The sequence below is a fragment of the Triturus cristatus genome, chromosome 3_2 (genome assembly GCF_964204655.1).
Source record: "Triturus cristatus chromosome 3_2, aTriCri1.1, whole genome shotgun sequence".
NCBI lineage: Eukaryota > Metazoa > Chordata > Amphibia > Caudata > Salamandridae > Triturus > Triturus cristatus.
This window is the reverse complement of record NC_140584.1, coordinates 926,084,694-926,108,843: the sequence shown is the minus strand read 5'-3', so window position 1 is coordinate 926,108,843 and position 24,150 is coordinate 926,084,694. Positions and strand designations below refer to the sequence as shown.

Here is a 24,150-nt window from a genome sequence, read left to right as displayed (position 1 = left end):
CAAGTTAATGTTTCTTTTAGTTTGTTTAGCAGGTCAGAACGAATTTAAAGCCTTCTTTCCCAATGGTATGAGCACAATCAACTTAAGGGGGGGGGGGGGTAATCTGACAGACAAAAGTAAAATCGGATTACAATAGCCAAAGCCAAATCTTTAGGTGCTCACAGTTAGGCGCGAGGGGACTGTTGGGAGATACAGGGAAAAGCATACGGGTAAAAAAGAAAGGTGTACTTGACTTAAAATAAACTCATTCACTTTGAACCCATAATGCCACTAATCATTAAGACCACATTTTACCCATGTGCAATTCTTTAAGCTGCCAAGACGTTTCAGGGGCTGATACCATCCTTGTACCTACTGTGAACAGATACTTGTCCTGCTACAAAACTGCATTAAATGTGAAAAGGTTTTACTCTCGCTCAGCCGGGAGCGGTCAGTTTGGGCTGTGTGCAATTCATTCAGGTTTCAGCAAGCAAAGATGGCTGACTAAAGCAGTGTGATGACAAACCTGTTTCTTTTTTCTACTTCAGCTACAAGCTCATCCGTGGAGAACTGACCCCGCACAACAAGAATAAGGCTCTTAATGACATCTTCGGAGCAGTCCACATCAAGCAATCCCCCAATTACCACTGGCAGACGACTTGGGTTGACCTTGGGTGTAAAACAATCAACAAAAGTACTTAATACACCTGCAATTAGTAATTAACACTTTGAATGTTAAGGTTTTCGATTTAATAGACAGAGGGTATGGTCATTCAAGCAGCCTAAAAGTCCTATAACTACAATTATTAAAGTACAGGTATGGTTACTTTATTGTGTGAAAATGGGGACCAAGCCCCAACAGCACAGCCTTTAACCATCTGCACAAAAATTGAGACAGGTGCTTTAAAGGGGTCCTAGCTTTGGGGCAGGTAAATGCTGTAGACGTTAACTGTGCTTTGGATTCATTTCTTAGGGAAGGCCCACAGACTTTCTTATTGCTATTATGGTGGGAGTTTGGAGTAGAATGAGTGGCACACATTGTAGCTATATACTGAGTTTTAATTTGGCGAGTCTGTGCCTCATCCAGTAGCAAAGATTTTTCAGCAAGGAATGCAAGTTTTGTCTTTATGGGATCAAGAACTTCTGCTACCTTCATTGGCGAAAAATATTTAGCAAATCGTACTATGGGAATAATTCACAATGGGTAAATCAATAAAGTTGAACTAAAACTACAGAAGCTCTAATTAAGGCTAGATAATAGGGGGAAATGCCCGTGAAGATCTAAATTGTATTTCTAATTCCTCTCAGGCCCATAATGGGCTGAGTCACAATACTTCTTTTGGGCGTCAATATTGCATACAACAGGTTGTTCACAGTGAACGAGAAATCTTATACAAGTTCCAAACTGGGCACCTACCACTGCTGTGCTTTACTGGTGGACCATCCATTATTTTAGAGCATTAATTGCGTTTCCTTATATCCCTTGTTTAAAGAGATGAAAATGTTGGTTGAAGTCTTTCTGAATTTGGAATAAACAGAGTGGTTCGCACTAGCTTTGTAAAAGCACAGAATGCAATACAGTGTAATATTGTATAGGAAATTTTATCATGTGGACTTAGAGGTTGCAAAAGTCCATACTAGTATCTTCCTAAGGGTTTAAGCTTCCTCGAGTGATGCCTCCTTCTAAATGAGTCACCTTGTTGGCTCAAATTTAATACAAGACCGAGGTGCACGAGATCACATTTATAACTATGATGACTATATGGCCATTTTAGATGGCTGAACACGATATCCCTTTGGTATTTTAAAACAGTATTGCCAATCCGTTAGTGTTTTAATGCACATGTGCTTTTTAGATAAAGGGGTGAATATAGCATTTTTAAACATTTGCTGCACGATTAACCGGAAAAAAGAAATTCTATGAATCTCTATGCTTTCTTTAATCATACATTTGTGGAAATAACATTGTATTACTAGTACAGTAATTTATTTTACTGCAAGCTATATTTATAACTAGTTACATAGTTGAATATTTGTGAGCAGAGAAATAAGCAAAATCCAAAATTAGAAATATTGGGTTAAGTAAAGCAAGACTTCTAAAAACTAACTTTTCTTCCAAATTTTGCAATCAACGAGAACTTAAATCTTACCTTTTGAACATAAATTTCAATGTACTTTTGAAGGTTGTTTCTGTACAAGTAGAGCACCAGGTCATGGACAAAGTCAAAGCGATCACACACGATAATCAGAGGGAGCTGGTCGGTTAGCTTAGCTTCCTGCAACAGTGAGACAAGGAGACTTTAATTACTTCTTTAGTATCTGGCAAATGTTCCCATAACATCAACACAATTATATATTTGCTTATTTCTACAGCAACAATCCCTGAAGCGTCTGTACCTTAAAAGCAATATAGCCGAGGTCTTCAATTTGTGAAAAGTGTGTGGCCTACATGGCTGAGGTAAGCAGGAAGGTCTAGGACAACATATACATTGAACTGGCATACTAGCAAAGTATTCTTGACCGATCTGTCTTGTCCATTTCACTTTAAACTAAAACACAGTTTGGGCTTAGAGGGAGAATGTTAGGTAGGTGTACTGTACAAAGAAAAGACACAAGGAAGTCAATCCCAAAGAGCATTTGTTCATTCAGCTTTAATCCACTTCTCATAGGATGGAAACATAAGTGGTCTGGTTTTTTGGGGGCTTGAGCACGTCAATGTGCATGTAGGAACAAACCAGAAAAAGTCTGAGGGATATGGTTGACTTCAAAATCAACTGCCTTCACAGCAAAACTATTTTATTGTTGAATGGAACAAATAGTCAGCATAAAAGACACCCTGATGAAATGAAATTTGTAACTTATAATAAAAATAAATTAAAAAACACAAGAGTCTTGCAGCAGCAAAAAATTGGATCTGCTCAAATGAATTCACAATTCGGATAATCAATAATGAAAAAGGAACACTACTGCAAAGGCAGTCAATGTACTAAAATTACACATCTGCAGTGCACTGTATGTATAGGGACAGAATCATAGGAATGACTATGTACATCTTTCCAAATAAATAGTCCTTCACAATAAGGGGCAATGTTTGCACAGTTGTAAGTTCCAAAACTGATGGTTTCCAACAATGGGACTAAGAGGGATCTTTAGCAGCATAAAAAAAATAACCAGCAACTAATAGCAATCAAATCCTAGATTAATTCATCACTGTGTCACACTCAGATTGTAAACAGTTAAGGCAAACATGACTGTCTTCATTATACACCCTTATTTCAGGACCGTTTCAGATAGCCTAGATACCCTTCCAGTCTCTGACCTCGGCGGGATGCCACACAAAAGGTGTTTTTGGAGACAAATTCACAAATTTGATTTCAAGAACAAAATTCACAGGGAACTATCAAACCAGGAGAGCGAAGGATATACTCCTACATACCAGGTGACACTACAAAAAAGAAGCACAGGTGAATAAACCTGTACCTGGAGATTTACCTTGTACAGGTCCTGCACATTCCAGAGACAAGGAACAGCACAAAAAATAATAGCTTTAATCAGGCACTTGTTGAGATACATTAATTCATTATTACTATTCATGTTAGTGAGCAACACTAGTTCTGCAAAGACAGCTGAGGAAAATTAAACTATTGATTTCTGCTGGAAAAGCTTTCATTTTAAATTTCAAAAACGTATCCTTTAAAATGAATTGTACTTGATGCAAGCTATGTATGGATTAACCTAATGTGTACAGGTAGTTGATTCAAATTCAATTCAAATATCTTTATTCGATTGTATACATGACAATCATAAAAGTACATTACATAGACATGCAGTCATAACCACAATACATAAATATGCAGATGAAGTTGGCCATCCAATTCATTTAAGAGACAAAACAGGTTGCAAACTGTTAAATTTATCAAAAAACCAGAGCAACAGTCAGAAATAGAACAGGTTAAAAATATAAATAATTATCCAAAGTTAAGAGAAAAATTTAAAAAGTACAATGATAGTAGCAACATAGTTAGCCCTCCATACTTTTCCTGAAGATAATAGATCGTTTCAAAAAACTGCACACAAACAGAGTGCAATTAGGGTTCAGGAGTTGAAGATAGAGAGCTGGTTTAATCTGGGTAAGATTTAAATCTTTTAAACAAGGCTTTAGATATAACTTCCGAGGTACTGTGTAATAAGGACAGATAAATAAAAAGTGCGCTATATCTTGCGGAGACTTTCCGTCGCAGCCGCAAGTAGGTAGCACTTGGCCTCGATGGGCCCCTCTCGGGAATGCCAACATGAGGTGAAATAAATTAAAACGGTACCGAGTCAATAGGTATCGGTCATAGCCGGACATAGGCCGTGATAGATACGGTTCCATTTGCAGACATGTTTTAAGTATAACATGTCTCCTAACACTGTCTCTCAGTAATTCCACCTCCTCCCGGGCTAAATACCTAGTTGACATGAATGTTTTTTTAACAAAGATGACATCAGCTTTAGTGATGGAAATTGGGTTTAAGAACAGATCTGGCCGTCCCATTTCAGAGAGGCGGTCATTAATATACCTCAGCCACGGGACCTTGAACCTACCATCCCAAGTTAAAGCTTCTTTTAAAATATCATGGGTAAGAGGTATATCAGTATTTAGCCATGAATTCATCCAGCATAATAGGGGATTTGCTGCTAATCTGTCACTGAGATAGGGAACACCTAACTCCTCGTGAACCGAGAAGTTCCCGGTTCCCCTTGGCAGCCTCAATACCTTTTTTAAAAAAATATTTTCTGCGACCTCCAGGTCTCGCGTCTGACTATAACCCCAGAGCTCGCTGCCGTAACAGGCGATGGCAACGCTCTTTGCTTGATATAATTTGAGCAAAGCTTCTGTTGGACTATTGGCCAATTTTCTAGCAAAGCCAAGTATAGATGCGTTAACACGTGTAACCTCGCCCTTCATTTTAACTACAGCCGGGCCCCAGGTTAGTTGATCGTCAAGGAGAACACCGAGATAAGAGAAGGTTTTGGAATATGGAATTTTTTCCCCGTTTATTGCAAAGGAATTTGGTTTTCGTGATCCTTGGCCAATTTGCATAACGTAGGACTTTGTGTTATTAATGCTTAAGCCTCGTGACTTCATAAAATCGTTGAATGAGTTTAGGAGCATCTGGAGACCGATTGCTGTCCTTGAAATAAGGACAGCATCGTCCGCGTAGAGCAGAACTGGGACGCCTTTTCGGCCGACATAGGGGTAATCCACACCTGTTCTTGTCAAATGTTCCTCTAACTCATTAATATACAAGTTAAACAAGAATGGTGCTAAAATGCATCCTTGGCGGACACCCCGGTTGATTCTGATGTCTCCTGTTACTTTAAGATCTTGTGTAACGGACATTTGCTCTAGTATCTGAATGCAAATCGGCCAATAAATAAAGTAAGTTCTGATCGACACCCATCCTTTGCATGATGTCCCACAGTTTACCTCGATCCACGCAATCAAAAGCGGACGATAAGTCCATAAAAGCCATATGAATGGTTCCTTGCCGGGCCATGGTGTATTTACCTACAATCAAATATAGGTTCAGACACTGGGTCACTGTTGAGTGACCGGGTCTGAAACCATATTGTATTGGCGATATAACGTTGTTCTCATTTGCCCAAATTGTTAGTCTGTTCAAAATTACACCACCTACCACTTTTGCTACGGAATTAAAGATATTGGCCTGTAGCATGTCGGGCTATTACGATCGCCCTTTTTAAACACAGGTACTATGGTAGATTGCCCCCAAGTCTTTGGACTCCCGAGGATTGCAGTTGCGTTTATCACCTTTGTGAGAACGGGGGCCCATAATGGGATACAAGATTTAAAAAGATCCGGAGGCAAGCCATCCGGACCTGGTGCCTTATTACAAGTTAGCCCTTGAATAGCCTTTTCTACTTCATTGACTGTAAAACATAAAAAGTTTTCCTTTGACATTGAGACGTCATAGGATGTCTGTTGTTCATGGCTTTTAAAAATTTCACTAAAATGACTAACCCATTCTGCCTCTGGGATGTTAGTTCCTATTGCAGTATCTCTTGGGTCATCAAACAAAGGTTTGTTAATAATTTCCCAAAATTTACTGCTGTTACCTAGAACTGAAGGGTCAAGCAAAGACTCCCAGGTACTGGCTTTGATTTCCCTTTTCCGTTTATCAAGTGCTTTTTTGAAGGTCAAACGGAAATTTTTGATTTGACCTAAATCTCTGGGTTTAATTTTAACGCCTTTTTTAAATTTCTATTTGCCAAGGAGCATGTTTGGTCAAGCCACTTAGGATTATTTTTGACTTGCCCCTTCACTGGTACTGATAAGAAAGACCCTACTGTTAACACTACACCTTCATAAATAGCTAAGGTTTGCTCTGGGGACGTAGATGTTGATATACAGTCCACCAAGTCCCCGCCACATAACTTGTTAATTTCACTATAAAGATTTTCTTGGTTTACCAACTGCCATTTCAGGCGGCGATTACCCGTTAAACATTTTAGGATTCCCCTATCTTCAGTTTTTTCGCTGTTCAAAAACACCCCCATTCAGATTAATAGTAAGGGGGTTATGGTCACTGTAAATGTTTGCTTGAATGGAGAAACTAGTGGCCTGGTTGGCAAGGTCACCAGATAATAATATGTGATCTATGTAAGAACCTTGACCTAAGCCTTTAAAAGTAGGAACTTCATAAACTTTAGTCTCGGGGGCTAGTGTCATAGCTACAAACAAATTATTTTCGGTTAGCAAATCATTTAGGTTAGAGCCACGCCTAGTATGATCAAAATGGAAACCGTCCATGCTATTACATCCCAGGGATCCCAAGGGGGTATCTCGAGGATTACCACAAGGATGTGCATTAAAGTCGCCTGCGATCAATACATTACATGGCAATATGCCTGATCCTTCTTTCAACAGTTCTTTCAGTGTCGATATGTTACACTCCCCTTGATTAGATGTAGCATTGTAAAAATTAACTAGAGTCAGAGCATGTTTGCCTCTCTTTAATACGAGCATTTGGATATTACTATTTGCACATTTTTGACTAATTATATCACAAGAAATTGCTAGATTAATAAAAATGGCAAGACCCCCCTTTGCCCTTCCGCTAGCTGAGGGGGTTGCTGCCCTGTAAAAGCTTTGATACCCTTCAATGTAGGCATTTTTTTCTTCCATCCAGGTCTCTTGGAGGCATATAATTGCATGTTTTTTAACAAATGCAAGCCAGGCAGGGTCGCCTATTTTATCAGTTGATTCACTGTTTTACACATAGAAAAAGTATTAAAAAAGATCAAATATTTCCATTCTCAAAGTTACTTTATTCAGGAAGGATTTTTTAACATTAGCAAACAATCATTTAATCGTCTATTCAACTTGTAAAGAACTGTCTAGCCTTTTTTGTAAACTTAATTTTGCTAAATATCAATGTGATATTAGCATACAATAAAACCCAGCATACATCAGATATAGTTCAGATGGTGTACATCACTCCGTCAATTTGGTTGACATAACTTTAGCAGCATGAGGCAAAAGACATCTTTATATAACAGTACACATTTATATCTACATTTAAATTAATACCGTTAACGTTTTCTACCCTGACATTTGTGCACCCTTAACACTCCCCTCCTGAACCACTCATGCCGACCTCCCACACTCTGATGAGCTATCTTTTTGGGTATCAATGACTCATTCAGGTCAGACATTCTATCAGGCGATTGGCCATATCCTCCCAGGTTCCAAAGTCCCATTCATATTTATCCACTCACCTCAGTAGATTCTCTTCTATAGCCAATTAAGGCAAGTACGCAATCCAGGATTGGTGTCTAGGTGCTACTGGGGCGAGCCAATATAGGGCAATTCGCCTTAGTCAAAAATAATCCCATGACTGGAAACCTATTCCAAATTGTGACCCTTCTTAGGTCAGGGTGTCTATCCCAGAAGCCACTGTTTAACTGTTGCATATAACTTTAATGATGTTGCTTTATAGAGGTAAGGCACCACTGAGGTACCGTAATCCTCCAGTTCCTACACAGCCATATCATATGCAAAAAGGATGCATATCCCACTAAACACCTTAGACAAGCCACATATCGTGTGGGAAAGATTCTAAGCATTCTCCGAGATGCAAGATACATACAGTATATAAAAAACAAGGAGTCAATTTACACCTAGTGTTGCTGGCCACATCCTGTACTAAAGTGCAAGCCCTGGCCCATTCACTATTAGTAAGCAGTACTTGGTGGTCGGCATCCCACAAGCTGTGACACTGAAGCGGCATGCTCTTTCCGTCCTTCTTACCACAGTGTATAGGCATAAGATCATACCCCTGCTTGACCCAGTATCATGTATCGGCTCCAATATATGAGACACAAATGGTTCATATCTCTCCTACTGTTCTGGACCCTTCTGAGAACTCAAGAAACTGACAAGGCCCCGGACTAATTGCCAGTTGTGCCTCCTCAAAGGTAATAAATATTTTTCTAGGGTACAGGTAACCCACAAACTGACAACACTCCTTTCCCCCCCAACCCTCCACCTCCCACCGCCACTATCAAATGCTCATATGAGTCTTTATCTGTCGAAAAGGTCATAGCCGTAACATATTCAAATGCCTGGCATAAGGTGGGCATCACCAGAGCTGCCTAATCACGAACTTCCAGGCCGCAGATGTGTTTTAGCTTTGATATATTGCACAGTTAGAACTCTTAACAAATTGCTTTGAGTTAAACATTGCTCCTATTTTAGAAGCTATGCATTTGCCATTTGACCCATTGAGACTGAAGGACAGCTGTAAAAAGATTTGTTTCTAACTCCATCCACTTGCTTTCAAGAAGGAATTAGTTACTTACCTGTAACTTCAGTTCCCCGACATTGGAATATTTTCTATATTCACATGCTTGAATCATTTCCTGTTGTCAGACTTGGAATCACTGATTATCTTAACTAGCAGTAAAAGTATTAAAATGACCATAGGCCCTATCGTTTAGTAGCACATTCACCTTATTTGAAGCAACCCAAACTTCAGCCTACTAGATTTAGTGTCATGTCAACTACTCACTCTCCTACAGATCACCATAGCTCAGATTCCAAAGAATAGTGAGAAGGAGTAGTTTCTTACCTGTAACTCCAGTTCTGTAGTAGGGGTATCTCTGTTATAGTCATAATCTATGAATAATCCCCGCCCATGTGCGGGGACCCCGGAGCAATCAAAAATATCTCTTAAGCTGTCCCGCATTTGCAAAACCTGCAAAGACACTTAAGAGACAGACAAAATAATACAGCCTAATCACCACAAGGCTGCACTGGCCAGCACTTCCTCTGAAGTGAACACAAAAGCCAAAATAAAGTTGAAATGTCATTTTTATTCACATTTGACATGTTCCTTTATTATCACACACTCCCTTCACCAAAATCCCTTTAAACAATAGAGAGGAAGGGGTGGACAGACAAGCCCTATAGGCTGTCATTATGTGTCTGCTAAAGGGATACCGTGCCTTTAAGAAACTCTCCAGAGACCCCCGGTATCCCAGGATGCACAGCCAACACAAGTTACTTTCAGTTCTTTTTGAAGGTGTACAACAACAGGCCTGATACCGTCAGGTTACTCCACCGGGGAGGAGGGAGGGTCGCTTATGACTATAACAGAGATACCCCTACTACAGAACTGGAGTTACAGGTAAGAAACTACTCCTTCTGTAGTAGGGGATCTCTGTGTATAGTCATAATCTATGAATAGAATGGCAAGCCCATCCCAACCAACAAGAAGCGGTGGAGTAAGACCAACCACCAACAAATCACTGTGCAAACAAATTCCTTAGCGAAGCCTGTCCAACCTGCGCATCTGCCCTAGCATCAGAGTCCAGGCAGTAATGCTTTGTAAACGTATGGACTGACTTCCAGGTGGCAGCCTTACAAATGTCAGCAATGGGAACATTCCTAAGCAAAGCGGTGGTAGCCGCCTTTCCTCTAGTCGAATGTGCTGTAGGCTTACCCCCTAATGTTTTATTAGCTTTTTGGTAACAAAGCTGAATACAGGAAACAATCCATCTGGAAATGGACTGCTTTGAGGTAGCTAAACCAGTTCTTACCGAACCATAATAAACAAACAGTTGATCCGACCTGCGGATATCTTTTGTCTTATCCAGGTAGAATTTCAACACCCTACGCACATCAAGTGAATGCAGAGACCTCTCCGCCGGAGAGGAAGGATGCTGAAAAAACGTAGGCAAAGTCATCATCTGATTCACATGGAAATCTGATATCACCTTAGGCAAAAATTTAGGATGGGTACGCATCACTACTTTAGAAGCATGGAAAACAGTATACGGCTCTTGGCAACACAGAGCCTGAATCTCACTCACCCTCCTGGCCGATGTAATGGCTACAAGGAAGGCCGCCTTCCAAGACAAATGCTGCAGCGAAGCCTTATGGATAGGTTCAAAAGGCTCCCTCATCAATCTAGATAACACCACATTCAATTCCCAAGGTGGAGAAGGCCTTCTAACAAGGGGAAACACCTTACGCAAACCCTCCAAAAAATCCTTAATCACAGGGATTTGAAAAAATGAGGTTTGAGAAGGGCCCTTCCTATACGCAGTCAGAGCTGCGAGATGAACCTTAATAGATTGGAAATTAAGCCCAGACTGAGCTAACTGCAGCAGATAAGGCAAAATAACGTCTTCTTTACAGGATGTAGGGTCAAAGTCCTTCGCCTTGCACCATAAGCAGAATCTCTTCCACTTATAGGCGTAGGAGGTCCCCGTAGACGGTCTCTTAGCCTCTTTTAAGATCTCCATACAGTCCTGAGGCAAGTTCAAGTGTCCATACTGCACTAGCTCAGGAGCCATGCTGCCAAACTCAAGGACGAGAGATTGGGGTGAACCATCTGCCCTCCGAACTTCGTGAGGAGGTCCGGCCGGCACGGCAGGCGCCGGTGTGGCAGAACAGACCGGTGAACCACCATTGTCTCGGCCACTCCGGAGCAATCAGGATCATTCTGGCTCTGGACTGCGACAGCTTGATCAGCACCGCCGGAATCAGGGGAATGGGTGGAAAGGCGTAGAGAAAGCTGTTGGACCAGCTGATCCATAGTGCATTCCCCAGCGTCCCTGGCTGGTAGTACCTGGACGCGAAGTCGCGGCATTTGCTGTTTTCTGCCGTGGCGAACAGATCTATATCCGGAGTGCCCCATTCTGCGAAGACGTCTCTTAGCACGTCGTCGTTTAGCACCCACTCGTGGTTCTCTTGAACGAGTCTGCTGAGCGCGTCTGCTTGGGCATTCTGCACTCCCGGCAGGTGGGTCGCCGTGATCGTCAGATTCCTGGCCACCAGCCAGTTCCAGATCGCCTGTGCCTCCCGAGACAGGGTGCGTGACCGGGAGCCCCCCTGCTTGTTGAGGTAATACATGGTCGTAGTATTGTCCGTCTGAACCAGCAGGGAGGACGTCCTGAAGGAGGGATGGAACGCCTTCAAGGCCAAGTGTACTGCTCTGAGTTCCAAAAAGTTGATATGGTAGGTCGTCTCCATCTGCGACCATATCCCCTGAATCTGAAGAGGGCCCGAATGCGCTCCCCAGCCCTGGAGAGACGCATCGGTCACTATGGTCTGGGCCGGAATGTCCTTGTGAAAAGGGGTCCCCTTGCAGACATTCTCTGGGGAACACCACCATTTCAGAGACTGCCGAGCGTGCTGAGACAACTGGATCTTGTCCTCCCAACGCCCCCTCCTCTGGTCCCATTGATCCTCCAGACATTCCTGCAGGGGCCTCATATGCAGACGTGCATTGGGGGTGAGGAAGATGCAAGAAGCCATCGACCCCAGTAATGGAGACACCGTCCTCACCGTAGGAGAGCGGGCTGAGATGAGATGCAGAGCCTTCCCACGGATCGATAAGCGTCTCTCCTCCGAAGGACACACGCTTGCGGTCAAGGTATTGACTGAAGCCCCCCAAGTACTGGAGACACTGCACAGGGATCGGCACTGACTTCGTCATGTTGATGTGCAGCCCCAGACGGTGAAGCAAAGCCGCCGTCCTGTTGAAATGGCACTGGGCTTCCTGATAAGTGGACGCTTTGATCAACCAGTCGTCCAGGTAAGGGTACACAAACACCTTGGTCTTCCGCAGGTGTGCCGCGACCACTGCCATGCACTTGGAGAACGTCCGTGGCGCAGACTTCAGGCCAAACGGGAGTACGGAATACTGGTAATGGTTGTTGCCTACCAGAAACCTCAGGAATTTGCGATGCTTCGGTGCGATCGGCACATGAAAGTAAGCGTCCTGCAGATCTATGGCGCACAGCCAGTCTCCTCGATGCAACTGAGGGTAAATCTGATGCAGGGACAACATACGGAACTTTTCTCGGCGGATCCACCTGTTTGCTTGACGCAGATCCAGAATAGGCCTGAACTCGTTCTTGTCTTTTTTTCTTACGAGAAAGAACCGTGAGTAGAGACCTTTTCCTTTTTGCCTCAAAGGAACAGCTTCTATCGCCTTCTTTTTTAATAGAACGTCCGCCTCCCGCTGGAGCTCCCGCACCATGTAAAGGGAGCGCACTGGTGGAATCTGTGGAGGCGAACTGGTGAAACGAAGACAGTAGCCATTGCAAACAATATTCAGCACCCACTTGTCCTGTGTTATTGTCCTCCACTCTGCCAGGTAGTGTTGAATACTTCCCCCCACCGGAGCGGGTAACGGATGAGGGGGAAGTAACTTTTCAGGGCTTCGACCCGGACGGGCCTTTGTTCCCCGCCGAGGACTGATGCTGGCCTCTGCCCCTCTGGCGCTTCTGAAAGGGCTGCCTCTGGTACTGCTGCTGTTGCTGGGGCTGTTGCTGGGGGCCCGACTGACGCCCTTGGCCCCTCTGCTTGGTGTAGCGCCTGCCCGAGGAACGGAAGGACCTCCTCTGCTCCTTAGGCCGCTCCAGCCCCACCGCCTTCAGAGTCTCCGCCTCAGCCTTCATGCGGGCCATCTCGTCATCCGCATGCGACCCGAATAACGTCGTGCCAGAGAATGGTAGATTGGCGATCTTCTGCTGCGCTTCCGGCTTGAGCGGAGTCAGCCGCAGCCAGGAATGCCTCCTCATATGTATGCCGTGGCAGTACCCATGGGCCGCCAACAACGACACGTCCCCCGCCGCACTGATGATCTGATTAGAGACCATCATGCCCTCGTTCAGCACCTCTTGAAAATCCTCCCTCTTGTCTCTGGGCAGTGAGGCCGCGAACTGTTGCAGGGAGTCCCAAAGAGACCTGTCATAGCGCCCCAACAGAGCGGAGGCGCTAGCGGCCTTCATTGTAGTAGCCGACGTGGAGCACATCCTCCTCCCCAAGGAGTCCATTTTGCGACTCTCCTTATCCGGGGGAGCCGTGGAGGAAGGCGTCGTAGAATGTTGCTTACGAGCCGCCGCCACGATAACAGAATCCGGTGGGGGGTCCACTCTGAGGAACGCCGGATCCGAGTCAGGGGCCCTGTACTTCTTTGACAGTCTCGAGGGCGCCGGCTTCACCACAGCCGGCGTTAAGAACACCTCCATCGCAGGTTCCTCCAGTCCTGGGACCAGCGGGAGGAGGGGGCGCGACAGATGTACTTTATGCAAAGTCTCAAAAATCACAGACGTAGTGGGAATAGGGGTAGTCACTGATATCCCCAACTTCGCAGCCCCTCTCAGCAACACCTCCTGGAACGTGGCAATGTCATCCACTGGAGAGACGCGGGAAGGAGGCGTCTCTGACAGCGAGGGCGAATACTTGCCAGCCCCCGGAGAGTACGTGCCCCTCGACCCTCTGGAACGGGACCGATACCTCCGTCGACCATGTCCAGAGCGAGTGGAGGATCTGCGCCTACTCCGTGATCGCCTGCGAGGGCGAGAGCGAGATCTCTGCCGGTGAGGGACCCTCGGGGGAGGAGGCGGTGGCTGCGGTGGTGAGGCAGGCAGCTGAGGCACGGGCAGAGGCAGCGGAGGAGGCGGAGGAGGAGGAAGAGGAGGCGGAGGAAGAGGAGGAGGCTGAGGAGGAGGAGGCAGTGCAGGCACCGGTGGAGGCGCCGGTGGAAGGTCGGGCACCGGAGGCAAAGGAGGCCGCTGGGTACGCAGCGGGGTCAGATGGTCTGAAGCCCCATCACTTCTAGCCGGAGAGCCCCCATCATCATTGTCCGGGCTCGCGGCCACTCTCCTCTTCTTGGCGGGCCTGTCCCGCGGGGAAGCCACCGAAGGCGAACGTCCGCGCCTTCCCGATCCTCGACTGGAGATCGTAATCACCGAGGACGTATTCCCCGATGTCTGGGATGTCGAACTGTACCTTGACCTCGAACGGCGTCTCTTCGCCCTCGACGACGAGTGCCGCCCCGCAGTCGATCGTCCTCTCGACGTCGAACCAAGTCTCCTCGACGCCGACCCATGCCTCCTCGGAGTCGAGCCCCGCCTTGATCGCCGTCGCCGGGGTGTCTGCCGCGACGTCGACTGTCTCCTCGACGCCGACTTCTGGCGTCTCGACGTCGACCGCCGGTGCCTCGGCGTCGACTGCTGCGATCTTGACGTCGATCGTTGGTATCTCGACGTCGATCGTTGGTATCTCGACGTCGACCGTTGGTATCTCGACGTCGACCGTTGATGTCTCGACGTCGACCGTTGATGTCTCGACGTCGACCGTTGATGTCTCGACGTCGACCGTTGATGTCTCGACGTCGACCGTTGATGTCTCGACGTCGACCGTTGATGTCTCGACGTCGACCGTTGGTATCTCGACGTCGATCGTTGATGTCTTGACGTCGACCTGCGTCTCGGCGTCGACCGCCTCCGCCTCGACGGCGGGCGCCGGGATCTCGGCGTCGACTCAGTCAGCGTCGAGCCGTGGGTAGGCGGCGGCGAGTGCAGTCCATGGGGCTCGGTACGACGTCGATGTGTTGTCGACGTCGACCGTGACACCTGCGACGGCGACCCGGTCCCGGGTCTCGCCGGCCCCTCCCTCGACGTCGAACGCCGAGGCTGCCGCGACCCAGAGCCCTGGATCGACGGCGAACATACCGGTGCCTTCTCTCTCGCCGTCGACGTCGTCGCCTTCGACGTCGAACGCGACCTACCAGCCGGTAGGTGTCGTTTCTGCTCCTTTTTCTGCCCGGAGGTCCCTCCAGGGGCTGAAGCATGGGCGGAGGAGGGGGAATGGGACCCTCCATGCCCTGAAGTCTCACCGGTCCTCTGCTTCTCCTGTCCCTGAAGGCGAGTCTTCTCCCGGTCCCTCAGGGTCCTTTTCGAAAAGGTGCTGCAGATGTCACAGGCAGCTGGGACATGTGAGGGCGACAAGCAGAGGATACACACCTCATGTGGGTCCGTCTTAGCCTTCTTCCTCCCACACTCAGGGCATTTATCGAATAAAGCCATGCTGAGAGTGGGCCAAAACTGCTCCAGATTGCAGGCAGTAGTAGACGAAGGCTTTAGACGTCGAATGAAACCACTTTTAATCCAAAAAATCCGATTTTAATCAAATAAACCACCCAAAAGGGTAGAGCTCAAGCTCCAGGGTCCTGCTAGCAGGAGCCGGAAAAAAGAACTGAAAGTAACTTGTGTTGGCTGTGCATCCTGGGATACCGGGGGTCTCTGGAGAGTTTCTTAAAGGCACGGTATCCCTTTAGCAGACACTTAATGACAGCCTATAGGGCTTGTCTGTCCACCCCTTCCTCTCTATTGTTTAAAGGGATTTTGGTGAAGGGAGTGTGTGATAATAAAGGAACATGTCAAATGTGAATAAAAATGACATTTCAACTTTATTTTGGCTTTTGTGTTCACTTCAGAGGAAGTGCTGGCCAGTGCAGCCTTGTGGTGATTAGGCTTTATTATTTTGTCTGTCTCTTAAGTGTCTTTGCAGGTTTTGCAAATGCGGGACAGCTTAAGAGATATTTTTGATTGCTCCGGGGTCCCCGCACATGGGCGGGGATTATTCATAGATTATGACTATACACAGAGATCCCCTACTACAGAAGCGTATTTAAGAATGAGCCTCTAACTGGGGAAAAGAAAAAGAGGGTCGTATGTGAATATATGAAAGGTTCCAATGTCATAGAACTGGAGTTACAGGTAAGTAATTTATTCTCCCACATTGGATCTTTCGTATATTAACATGTTGGAATCAGAATGTTAAGCTTTATATATTATAGTACTATTTAAAAAAAAAAGCAGGCTCATCTTTACTGGAAAATGTTTCTTAGGACTACCGGTCCCACTGCTGCATCGGTTTCAGAAGGCAGTAGTTCTTCATGAACACAGGTCTGCTCCTCCAAGTAGCTGCACAGATGACTTCTTGCAAGGACACAATGCCATAGAGAGCTGTAGTTGTCACCATGCTCATGGTGCAATGGGCCCCAAGCTCTTCCCTGTAGAGAAGGCTTTGCTGTGGCAGAAGGTAATATTGTGAGAAAGTGGGTTTCTGTTGCAGCAAACCCCCCCCAGTTTTTTTTTTGTTGCCAGACTAATGATGCTCTTTGACTTTATGTGCTCTGGAGCCCTGCCAATCAGGACCCCAGGGCCTGTGTTCTTTCCCCAAAACAAAACCCAATTGGCAACTGGTAGGTCCCTGGTAAATGGTACCCCATGTACCCAGGGCACTGTGACCAGAGAAGGCTCTTAAGGGCTGCAGCACCAATTGTGCCACCCTTAGGGGCCCTGTACCTTTTCAGAAACACACTGCCTTGCAGGCTGCGTGTCTTGGTGCACATCTAAAGTGAAGAGTCGACATGGCACACATCCCTGTGTGCCATGCCTACCAACCACTGCCCTGGCCTAGGTCAGTCACCCCTCTTAGCTGGGTGCACTATGCCAGTGGTGAGGACAGAGAGGCATGAGCCCTGTGCCCCTACAGTGTCTGAGTCCATTCTCCGACATTGTAAGTGCAGTGTACCATTAAAGAGTATATGGTGCTGGGAGGTTGTCATTACGAACTCCACAGTACCATGATGGATACACTGAAGTCTGGGAAGTTTGGTATCAAACGTCTAAGCACATTGTACCCACACTGATGCCAGTGTGGGTTTCAATGTAAAACGCACAACAAAAGGCATTTTAGAAATGCCCTCTGAACTCGACCCACAACCAGTGTCCCGACTGAGTGGCTGCTCAGGCAGGCACCCACTAGACAAGTTGCTGGACCACTGGGTCAAGAGCCATCCGCTCTCGAAGGCCTGCAATAATGCACATCCTGGGTCGAGGTGCTAGGTGCCCTCCCCCAGGATGGGCAGGGGAAGCTTCAAAGGCCTGCCGCCTTTCTGAGCTTCTCCAGACAACTTGCTGTACTCAGCAACTGGTCCCCACTGGTTCTACCCCCTACTTTACTGAAAAGTATTTTTATGCTTAGCTGTACCAGGCTTGCTTTGTTCTAGAAATAAAACAGTGTATTTTTTATATACAAAACAATTGGCCTAGAGTTCAGTTCTCGAGTGTGTGAGTTCATTTGCTGACTGAGTGTGTACATCAAATGCTTAACACTGTCCTCTGATACTGCCTTTCTGCCCGACCAAGCTACCACTTTATAGAGTAAGGTTCTATCTAAATGTAACCTCTGCCAAACCTCTGGACACACTGTACCTCACTTTAGTGCAGTATACATAGAGCCAGTTTCTTACAAATATAGACGGAGAACTAACGTGCTATCCCCTTGTTGGACAGAGGACAACCTCTTCCCAGCTGTCCAAAACGCACAACCAAGTGGTCTTTTGACCATAAGCCTCTTGTCATTTTCATGTACAACTTGAGTTATCAAAAAAGTCCAGTGAATAACGTTTTCTCGCTGATGAAGTAGATGGGTTTGGGAAGAAAAACTGAAGAACAACTAGTTCATTCAAGTGAAAGTCAGGAAGTATCTGGGGTATGAATTCAGGGTGTGTTCTCAATGTAACCGTCCCTCGTGAAATCGAAAAGGCTTTTGGACAGTGAATACTTGTATTTCCTCTATTCTGCTTGCTGATGTCAATGCCAGGAGAAGTGCCATTTTCCATGAGACAAACTTTAAATGTGCCTTCTGTACAAGCTCAAAGGGAGGTTACATTACACAACTGCGGACTAGATTAAGTTCCCAAGGAACTGGAGGGCATTGTACAGGTGGGAATGCTCTGAAGAGCCCTTTCATAAATTGTGTTATGATTTGTTGGTAGAACAGAGAGGATGATACAATTTCGGTTCTTCTCAATCTTGATATTGCCTCTCGATGGAATCAAATATTAAAGTGCACAACAAATACGGGAAGATCTTATGAGGTTGTATTTGAAGTGGACAAAAGCATTTGCTCTACACAGAGAAACCTTTCCACTTAGCACTGTAAGTCTTTGCAATTGCTGCAGAACGAACCTAAGCTAGGAAGCTTATGCAGTCTTGTGGGAGGTCCAAGTGGATGAACTATAAACAGTTAAGTATCAGGTTATGTTTAGCGACTTGGGATCACAATGAAGTAGTTCTCTGTGGTGTCTTGAGATGCGCTTAGATTGTGGTTCAGAGAGATCGCTGGACGTGCTGACAGTTGCAAGAGTTTGCAGTACCTAAACTGGTGTGGTCATATCGGAGCAATGAGAATCAGAGTGCAACGTTATGGGTTTACCTTCAACACCCTGGAAACTGAGGAAAGGCATATGCAAAGATTGTGAACCATCCCAGCAAAAGGGCACTGCCAATGGATCCTGGATGCCCAAATATGCTTCCAAAGATCGATTATGGGCTGACACCATGGAATATGCAATCAGTTCTAGTGCAGTTACCACTCATGGCAAAGTGATCACTGTCTACTGAGCGTGTCTGTGCCGATAGTTTTGGCGACCTGGCAGACGTTGCACAGCAATGTCACCCATGTGAAAAATGTTCCAGTCCCATAGTAGTTTAGTCTCTTTTGGTAAAGGTTGGGATCACGTTTCCCCTTAGTTGGCTATGCAGAACATGGATGTCAAGCAGAACAAGATGTTTATACCAAGTTTAGCACAACAAGCACGTCTGTTGGCCTAGTCTTTTGGCATGCAGCTCCAAAACCTTGATGTAAAACAGCTTTTCTGTATCCAATCAAAGGCATCAGTTCAATAGTTCTTGCAGATGAGCTCCCCAGCCTTCCATGGACACATCCGTTGTTCACACAATTCTTTTTCCACCTCACTAGTACTTGTTTCAGTCGTCTCTTGACTGTCATCACAAGCTGCTGATTCATTTCCATTGAATTGTCAGTTCTAGTTGTACAGGCCTCATTAGAAGGCCTCAAAAGGGAATGAGGTATATGCAGGATGATAATGGGCTCAGTAGAGACTTGTACTGTCTGACCAGGATTATCTTGTAGATAGATTCTTCAACATTGCCTGAAGCTTCAGCACTCTTTCTGGTGATGGGATGCTTTTCCCAACTGTGTCTCTAGCATTGCTCTCAAGACCTGAATCTTTGTGTGTGGCTCCAGAGAAGATTACTCCGTGTTTAGAGTGAAACCCATGCTCTGACAAAGGTCTATAAAAGCGGTTGTAGAAGCCATTGCATCTTCCTTTGATGGAGCCTTTTCGAGTCCGTCATCTAAGTATGAGTACACTTGTTGACCTGGTCATCAGAGCAAGGCAGCAACTGGAGAAAGGCACTTGATGAATATCAGATGTGCAGACTTTAGGCCGAAAGGGAGTGCCTTAAACTAATTATGATGTCCTGCCAATGAAAAGCTGAGTAGTGTTTTGTGCTTACGCTGGATAGGTATGTGAAAGTATGCGTCCTGAAGATCCAGGGATGTCCGGCAATCTCCTTCCTAGATCCTCAGCAGGACCTCTTGAAGAGTAATCATCTAAAAAGGTGTGAAATCTTGATAATCATTATTGTGAAAAGGCTCATTTATCTCGTCCTCAAAATCTGGGATATAGTGTACATCAAACTGTGTTGGACTGACTGTGTGCAGTGTCTGAAGTAAGGTTGGTGATATTCTCTTCCAGCTTAGATTCCAAAATTCGAGAAGGCAGATTTGCTGTCCCTTTTAATAATGAAAAGGCAGGTGCAGCAAAAACTGTTATTGATGTCAATGTTGCAGGTGCTGCTGAAGCAGTCAAAGAAGGGCTCAAAGTTGACGGCGGCAAGTCATTCATGGTAAGGTCATCAACGGTGCAGTCTTCATGGACGAGAATTTCCTCTTCGGCGTAGTAATTGTCGAAGGTGAGTCTTGAGAAGGCCTTTTCTTCTGATGAGGTTGATCATCATTGTAATGAGAATTTTTAGCAGTTTTTTTGCAGAGACAGTTTCTGGCTCTTTTGGAGCTCTATAGCTCTTTTGGAGTGTTTCCAGATGTATTATGTGAGGAGGTGGCTGCAAGCAGTTTATCAAAATACATCCAATTCAAGGACCTGACTAGGTCTTTTCTGTGCTGCCTTCTGGAAGTGCTTGAAAGGGCACTTTTCACTGAATCTTCCCCAGAAGTAAGTCCACTTCCTTTGGAAGGAGGGCATTTTTCCTTATCCAGCATATAGTGCCAACATATTTAAAACTTTTTGATTTACATGTCTGACAAATATCACTGCGAAGAGTCTTGTAATTAGAGTAAAGGTAGTAAATACTCTGGAAATGAAGATCATCAGTGTAAATATTCTTCCATCCCTAGGCGGAAAAGGAATGGTGGAGAGACTGCTTCTCCACATTTATGCATAAAGCTGGTGACAGTTGACAGAAACATTAATAAGGTTCTCTCTGGTACAGGAAATACAGGAAATGTAAGTTTCCCTAAAGACAACTCACAGTACCCTGGTAGTTGAAGATAGGGCTTGTTCAGTACCAGGGTAGACCAGGAAAGTAACAGTTTAAGGTCCCTGGAAGGTAAGAGCAGGGCTCTGCCTGGGGGACTCCCTCACAGACGTGGTAGAAAACTGAGCTATGGTGGTCTCTAGTTAGGAACAGGAGAGCTGATATTTCCACCTCTGGCTGAAGTTTGGGTTGCTGCAAATGAGGTGGATTTGCTACTAAACAAACACTGTTGTCCTGAAGTATGGCCATTTTAACAATGTTACTGCTATTTACGTTTACGACGATTCTCAGCTTAGGGACAAGGAATGATTCAAGAATGTGAATATGTTAAATATTCAATGTTAGTCATTCTCTGTATCTTCTAATAAAATCACTTTTCTCCCAGCAAGGACAGTGTAAAAGAACTCCAGAGAAACCTTTTGTAAACAGATGCACTATTTCATCATTGCCAAATAGGACATGAGGCACTGAGCATATAACTATCCATCCTTTAACAAGTATGTAAGGAAATGGAATTTATATAGCTGAACCTAGCTGAAAGGAAACAGAATGCAGGGTAGGGTCGGGGCAAGAAAATAATGGAGTCATTTGCACAGGTTCCTTTATTCTACCTTGTTTGGACCGTTCTCATTTCTAAATAGACCTAAACGTTTATGCTTGCTCTTCTTTGGATCCAAAGTTTTGTTCTGCAGCTTACTCACTCCTTCCTAACCTACTATAAGTACATCTGAGACACTATAAAATTAGAGTTTACTTCTTGCAATCCAACAAGTCTTTCCACCATATAACTCTTACTGATTGACTGCTTGGATTTCCCATCACCTAAACTCTTGGGTTATAATCACCTCATCACTATGGGCATCACTTCTTGTATGTATGACCTTCCTGACTGGTTGCATGTCCCATGTCTGCTCACCTCTGGTAAGCAATGCAATACATCTAATTCTCCATGAAGTTCTTGACTCTTCCCACTGCTATTTTTTTTTAATTATTATTTATTTGAAAAGTTTTATATAGCGCTGGCTAAACCCAGAGGTATCAGAGCGCTTTACATGAGGAGGTACAATTGCTTCAAACCATAGTTACATAGTTACAACAGTTTCTGGTACATAGTTACTGGAGATACAGGAGTTACAAAGGCATGGCTCAAGTATGGGGAAGAAAAGGCAGGCAGGGGATAGAGATTAGGGGGAGAGAGGGAAGTTATAGAAGAGGAAGAAAAAAAGTGAGGGAGGGAAGAGGTGCGGGAGAAGGTACGAAAAAGCAGTGAGACGAGGAAAGAGACAGAGTCGGACGATCGGGTGGGTAGGAGACGGTCAAGGGGGGGCACCAGAGCCAAACTCCTCAATAGCTGCGTAGCGCAACTCCACCGGCCATCAGCCAAAGGTTGCTCGGTCGCCGAAGTACATCCGAGGATTAAAGTATCAGCCTTGGGGAGATCATCAAAAAGAATTCAAAGAGTGCCATTTCACGGTGTACGGTGCAGAGATCCCAACGCTAATGGGAACAGTCCCAAACCTCCACTATGTGTGAATCCCTTAACACTGTGGACTCTCTCAGAGGTGGTATCTGAGACTCAAGGGCATAAATGCAGGATCCTTCCCCAACAAGGGGAGAAGAAGTGCTTTGGCAAGGGGCACATTACAGGAGGCAGTTTAGGCATTACATGCTATGTTTGAATCCCTTAACACTTTGGACTCTCTCAGGGGGGAATCAGACTCCGGGGCAAAAATGCTGGATCCCTCCTCACAAAGGGGAGAGGGAGTGCTTTGGTATGAGGTAGATTCATGGAGGCCGTTAAGGGACAATTGAGCAGTAGGGGAGGACATATAGAGCAGAATGGGGGAAATGATAGTAGGTACGCTGGTACCGACGCCTACTGCCGTAGAGCAGCTAACGTGGGAGATAGTAGGAAAAATCCATGAAAATAAAATGAGTAGTCTGCCAACATGAACGTAGCTAAATCCAAATCAGTTACTCTCAAGGTCTAAAGTGGGAGGGCTGGCAGTAAAAAGCGAGTTAAAGGGTTATGAGTTTGATAAAGCGCTGGCTAGACCCGAAGGTATCCGAGCGCTGTACATGAAGGTTCAAAATGTTACAAAATTAACATCAGTTAAAAAGTTACATCAGTTACTAGTAAAACATTTAAAGAATAGATGAATCACATATTCAGTGTCATGGTGGGGGAGGATGGTGGGAGAGCATCCCTAGCCTCGCTGGTGTAAGCTCGGAGAGCCAGTCCATGTAGTCCAGTGTGGTTGGAGGGGCTTCTCTCTTTGCTGAAGTATCGTGGAGCCAGAAGGGGGTGGGTGGAGGCCAATTAGGTGGTGGTCGATTGCAGGTAGGTCCAACATATTAAGGTCAGGCATCTGAGGCAGGACGGAGGTTGGTGAGGTGAAAGGGCTCGATAGCATTAGGCAAGGAAGAAAGCAAGAGAAGGGCTTATTTGGTTATCTTTGTAAGTAAAATAATTGCCTAATGATCAAGATCGCCTGACAGAAACAAAGGCAATGATAATTATCGCGGTGTAATCCACCATTTTAGATACGCCGTCAGGGTCAGGCGAGCCAGGCAGGACGGAAGTCTGTATCAGGGTGAAATGGCGCCCAGAGAACGAGGGAACCAAGGAATCAAATAGAATGCATTTTTCCGGTGGGAGTCTCGGGTCACCTGTTTGGGGCAGTTAGTAGGAGCTTTAAATTTAGACTCCGGATCGGGGTCAGACTGAAGTGGAGAGAGACCCGATCTCAAGATGGCGGTCCGCAAAGTCCTCCCGGAGCAGTCACGAAAGCCACGCCCACCCTGATCTCACCGTTAGTTGTGCTGTGTGGTGAATCGCAGACACTGCGATCTCCGGTACTCCGGACCGTTAGGCGGGCCATCCAGGTGGAGTCTCCGAGCACGTCTCCAGCAATCGATGAAAGTCCCAAGATGGCAGCCGCGAGCCAAGCCGCAGTTGGGAACTGGCTCGGTGGCTGTCATGAGAGGCGGTAGAGGCTATTTGATCCAACATTGAAAATGATGATGGTATCTCTGCTAGCATTCTCCTGGTAACCTCATTCTTTGCTAATTTGACCCTTTTCACTAGCTCCTGTCCCCAATAACTAATCCATCTAGTGAAGATGGTTTAATTGCTTACATCTTTTCAACCAGGGTACTATCATAAGGATTCTCTCGCATATGCTTGCTCTCATTATTTTCTAATAATCTTTCACGGTCTGTTTATTTGCAGCACAAAAAAAAATTTAGTACTGAAGCAAAATGTCACTATATCACCTGAGCGCAGCTGGAGGAAAAACAAATGCCTAGTAACTAAAAGGGACCTACACCTCTGCCATTAAAAAGCATAGATATCTCATTTGGTTGGCATAAACCAGCTCATACGAAATTGGGATACAGTCAACTGATAATTTCTCTCTAGACATTTCT

At 45.5% G+C, this 24,150-nt stretch overlaps 1 protein-coding gene across 2 annotated transcripts in view; it reads right to left on the bottom strand.

Annotated features, from left to right (window-relative positions):
* CLTC (clathrin heavy chain) overlaps nt 1–24,150 on the bottom strand; it is an 853,725-nt gene that overhangs the window by 376,224 nt on the left and 453,351 nt on the right. For both annotated transcript variants that reach the window (XM_085649401.1, XM_085649400.1), the window contains exons 15-16: nt 2,130–2,255; nt 506–648 (exon numbers count right to left, since the gene is read on the bottom strand). In XM_085649401.1, the coding sequence (XP_085505527.1) occupies nt 506–648; nt 2,130–2,255 (269 nt within the window). The remainder of the gene's footprint in view (nt 1–505; nt 649–2,129; nt 2,256–24,150) is intronic.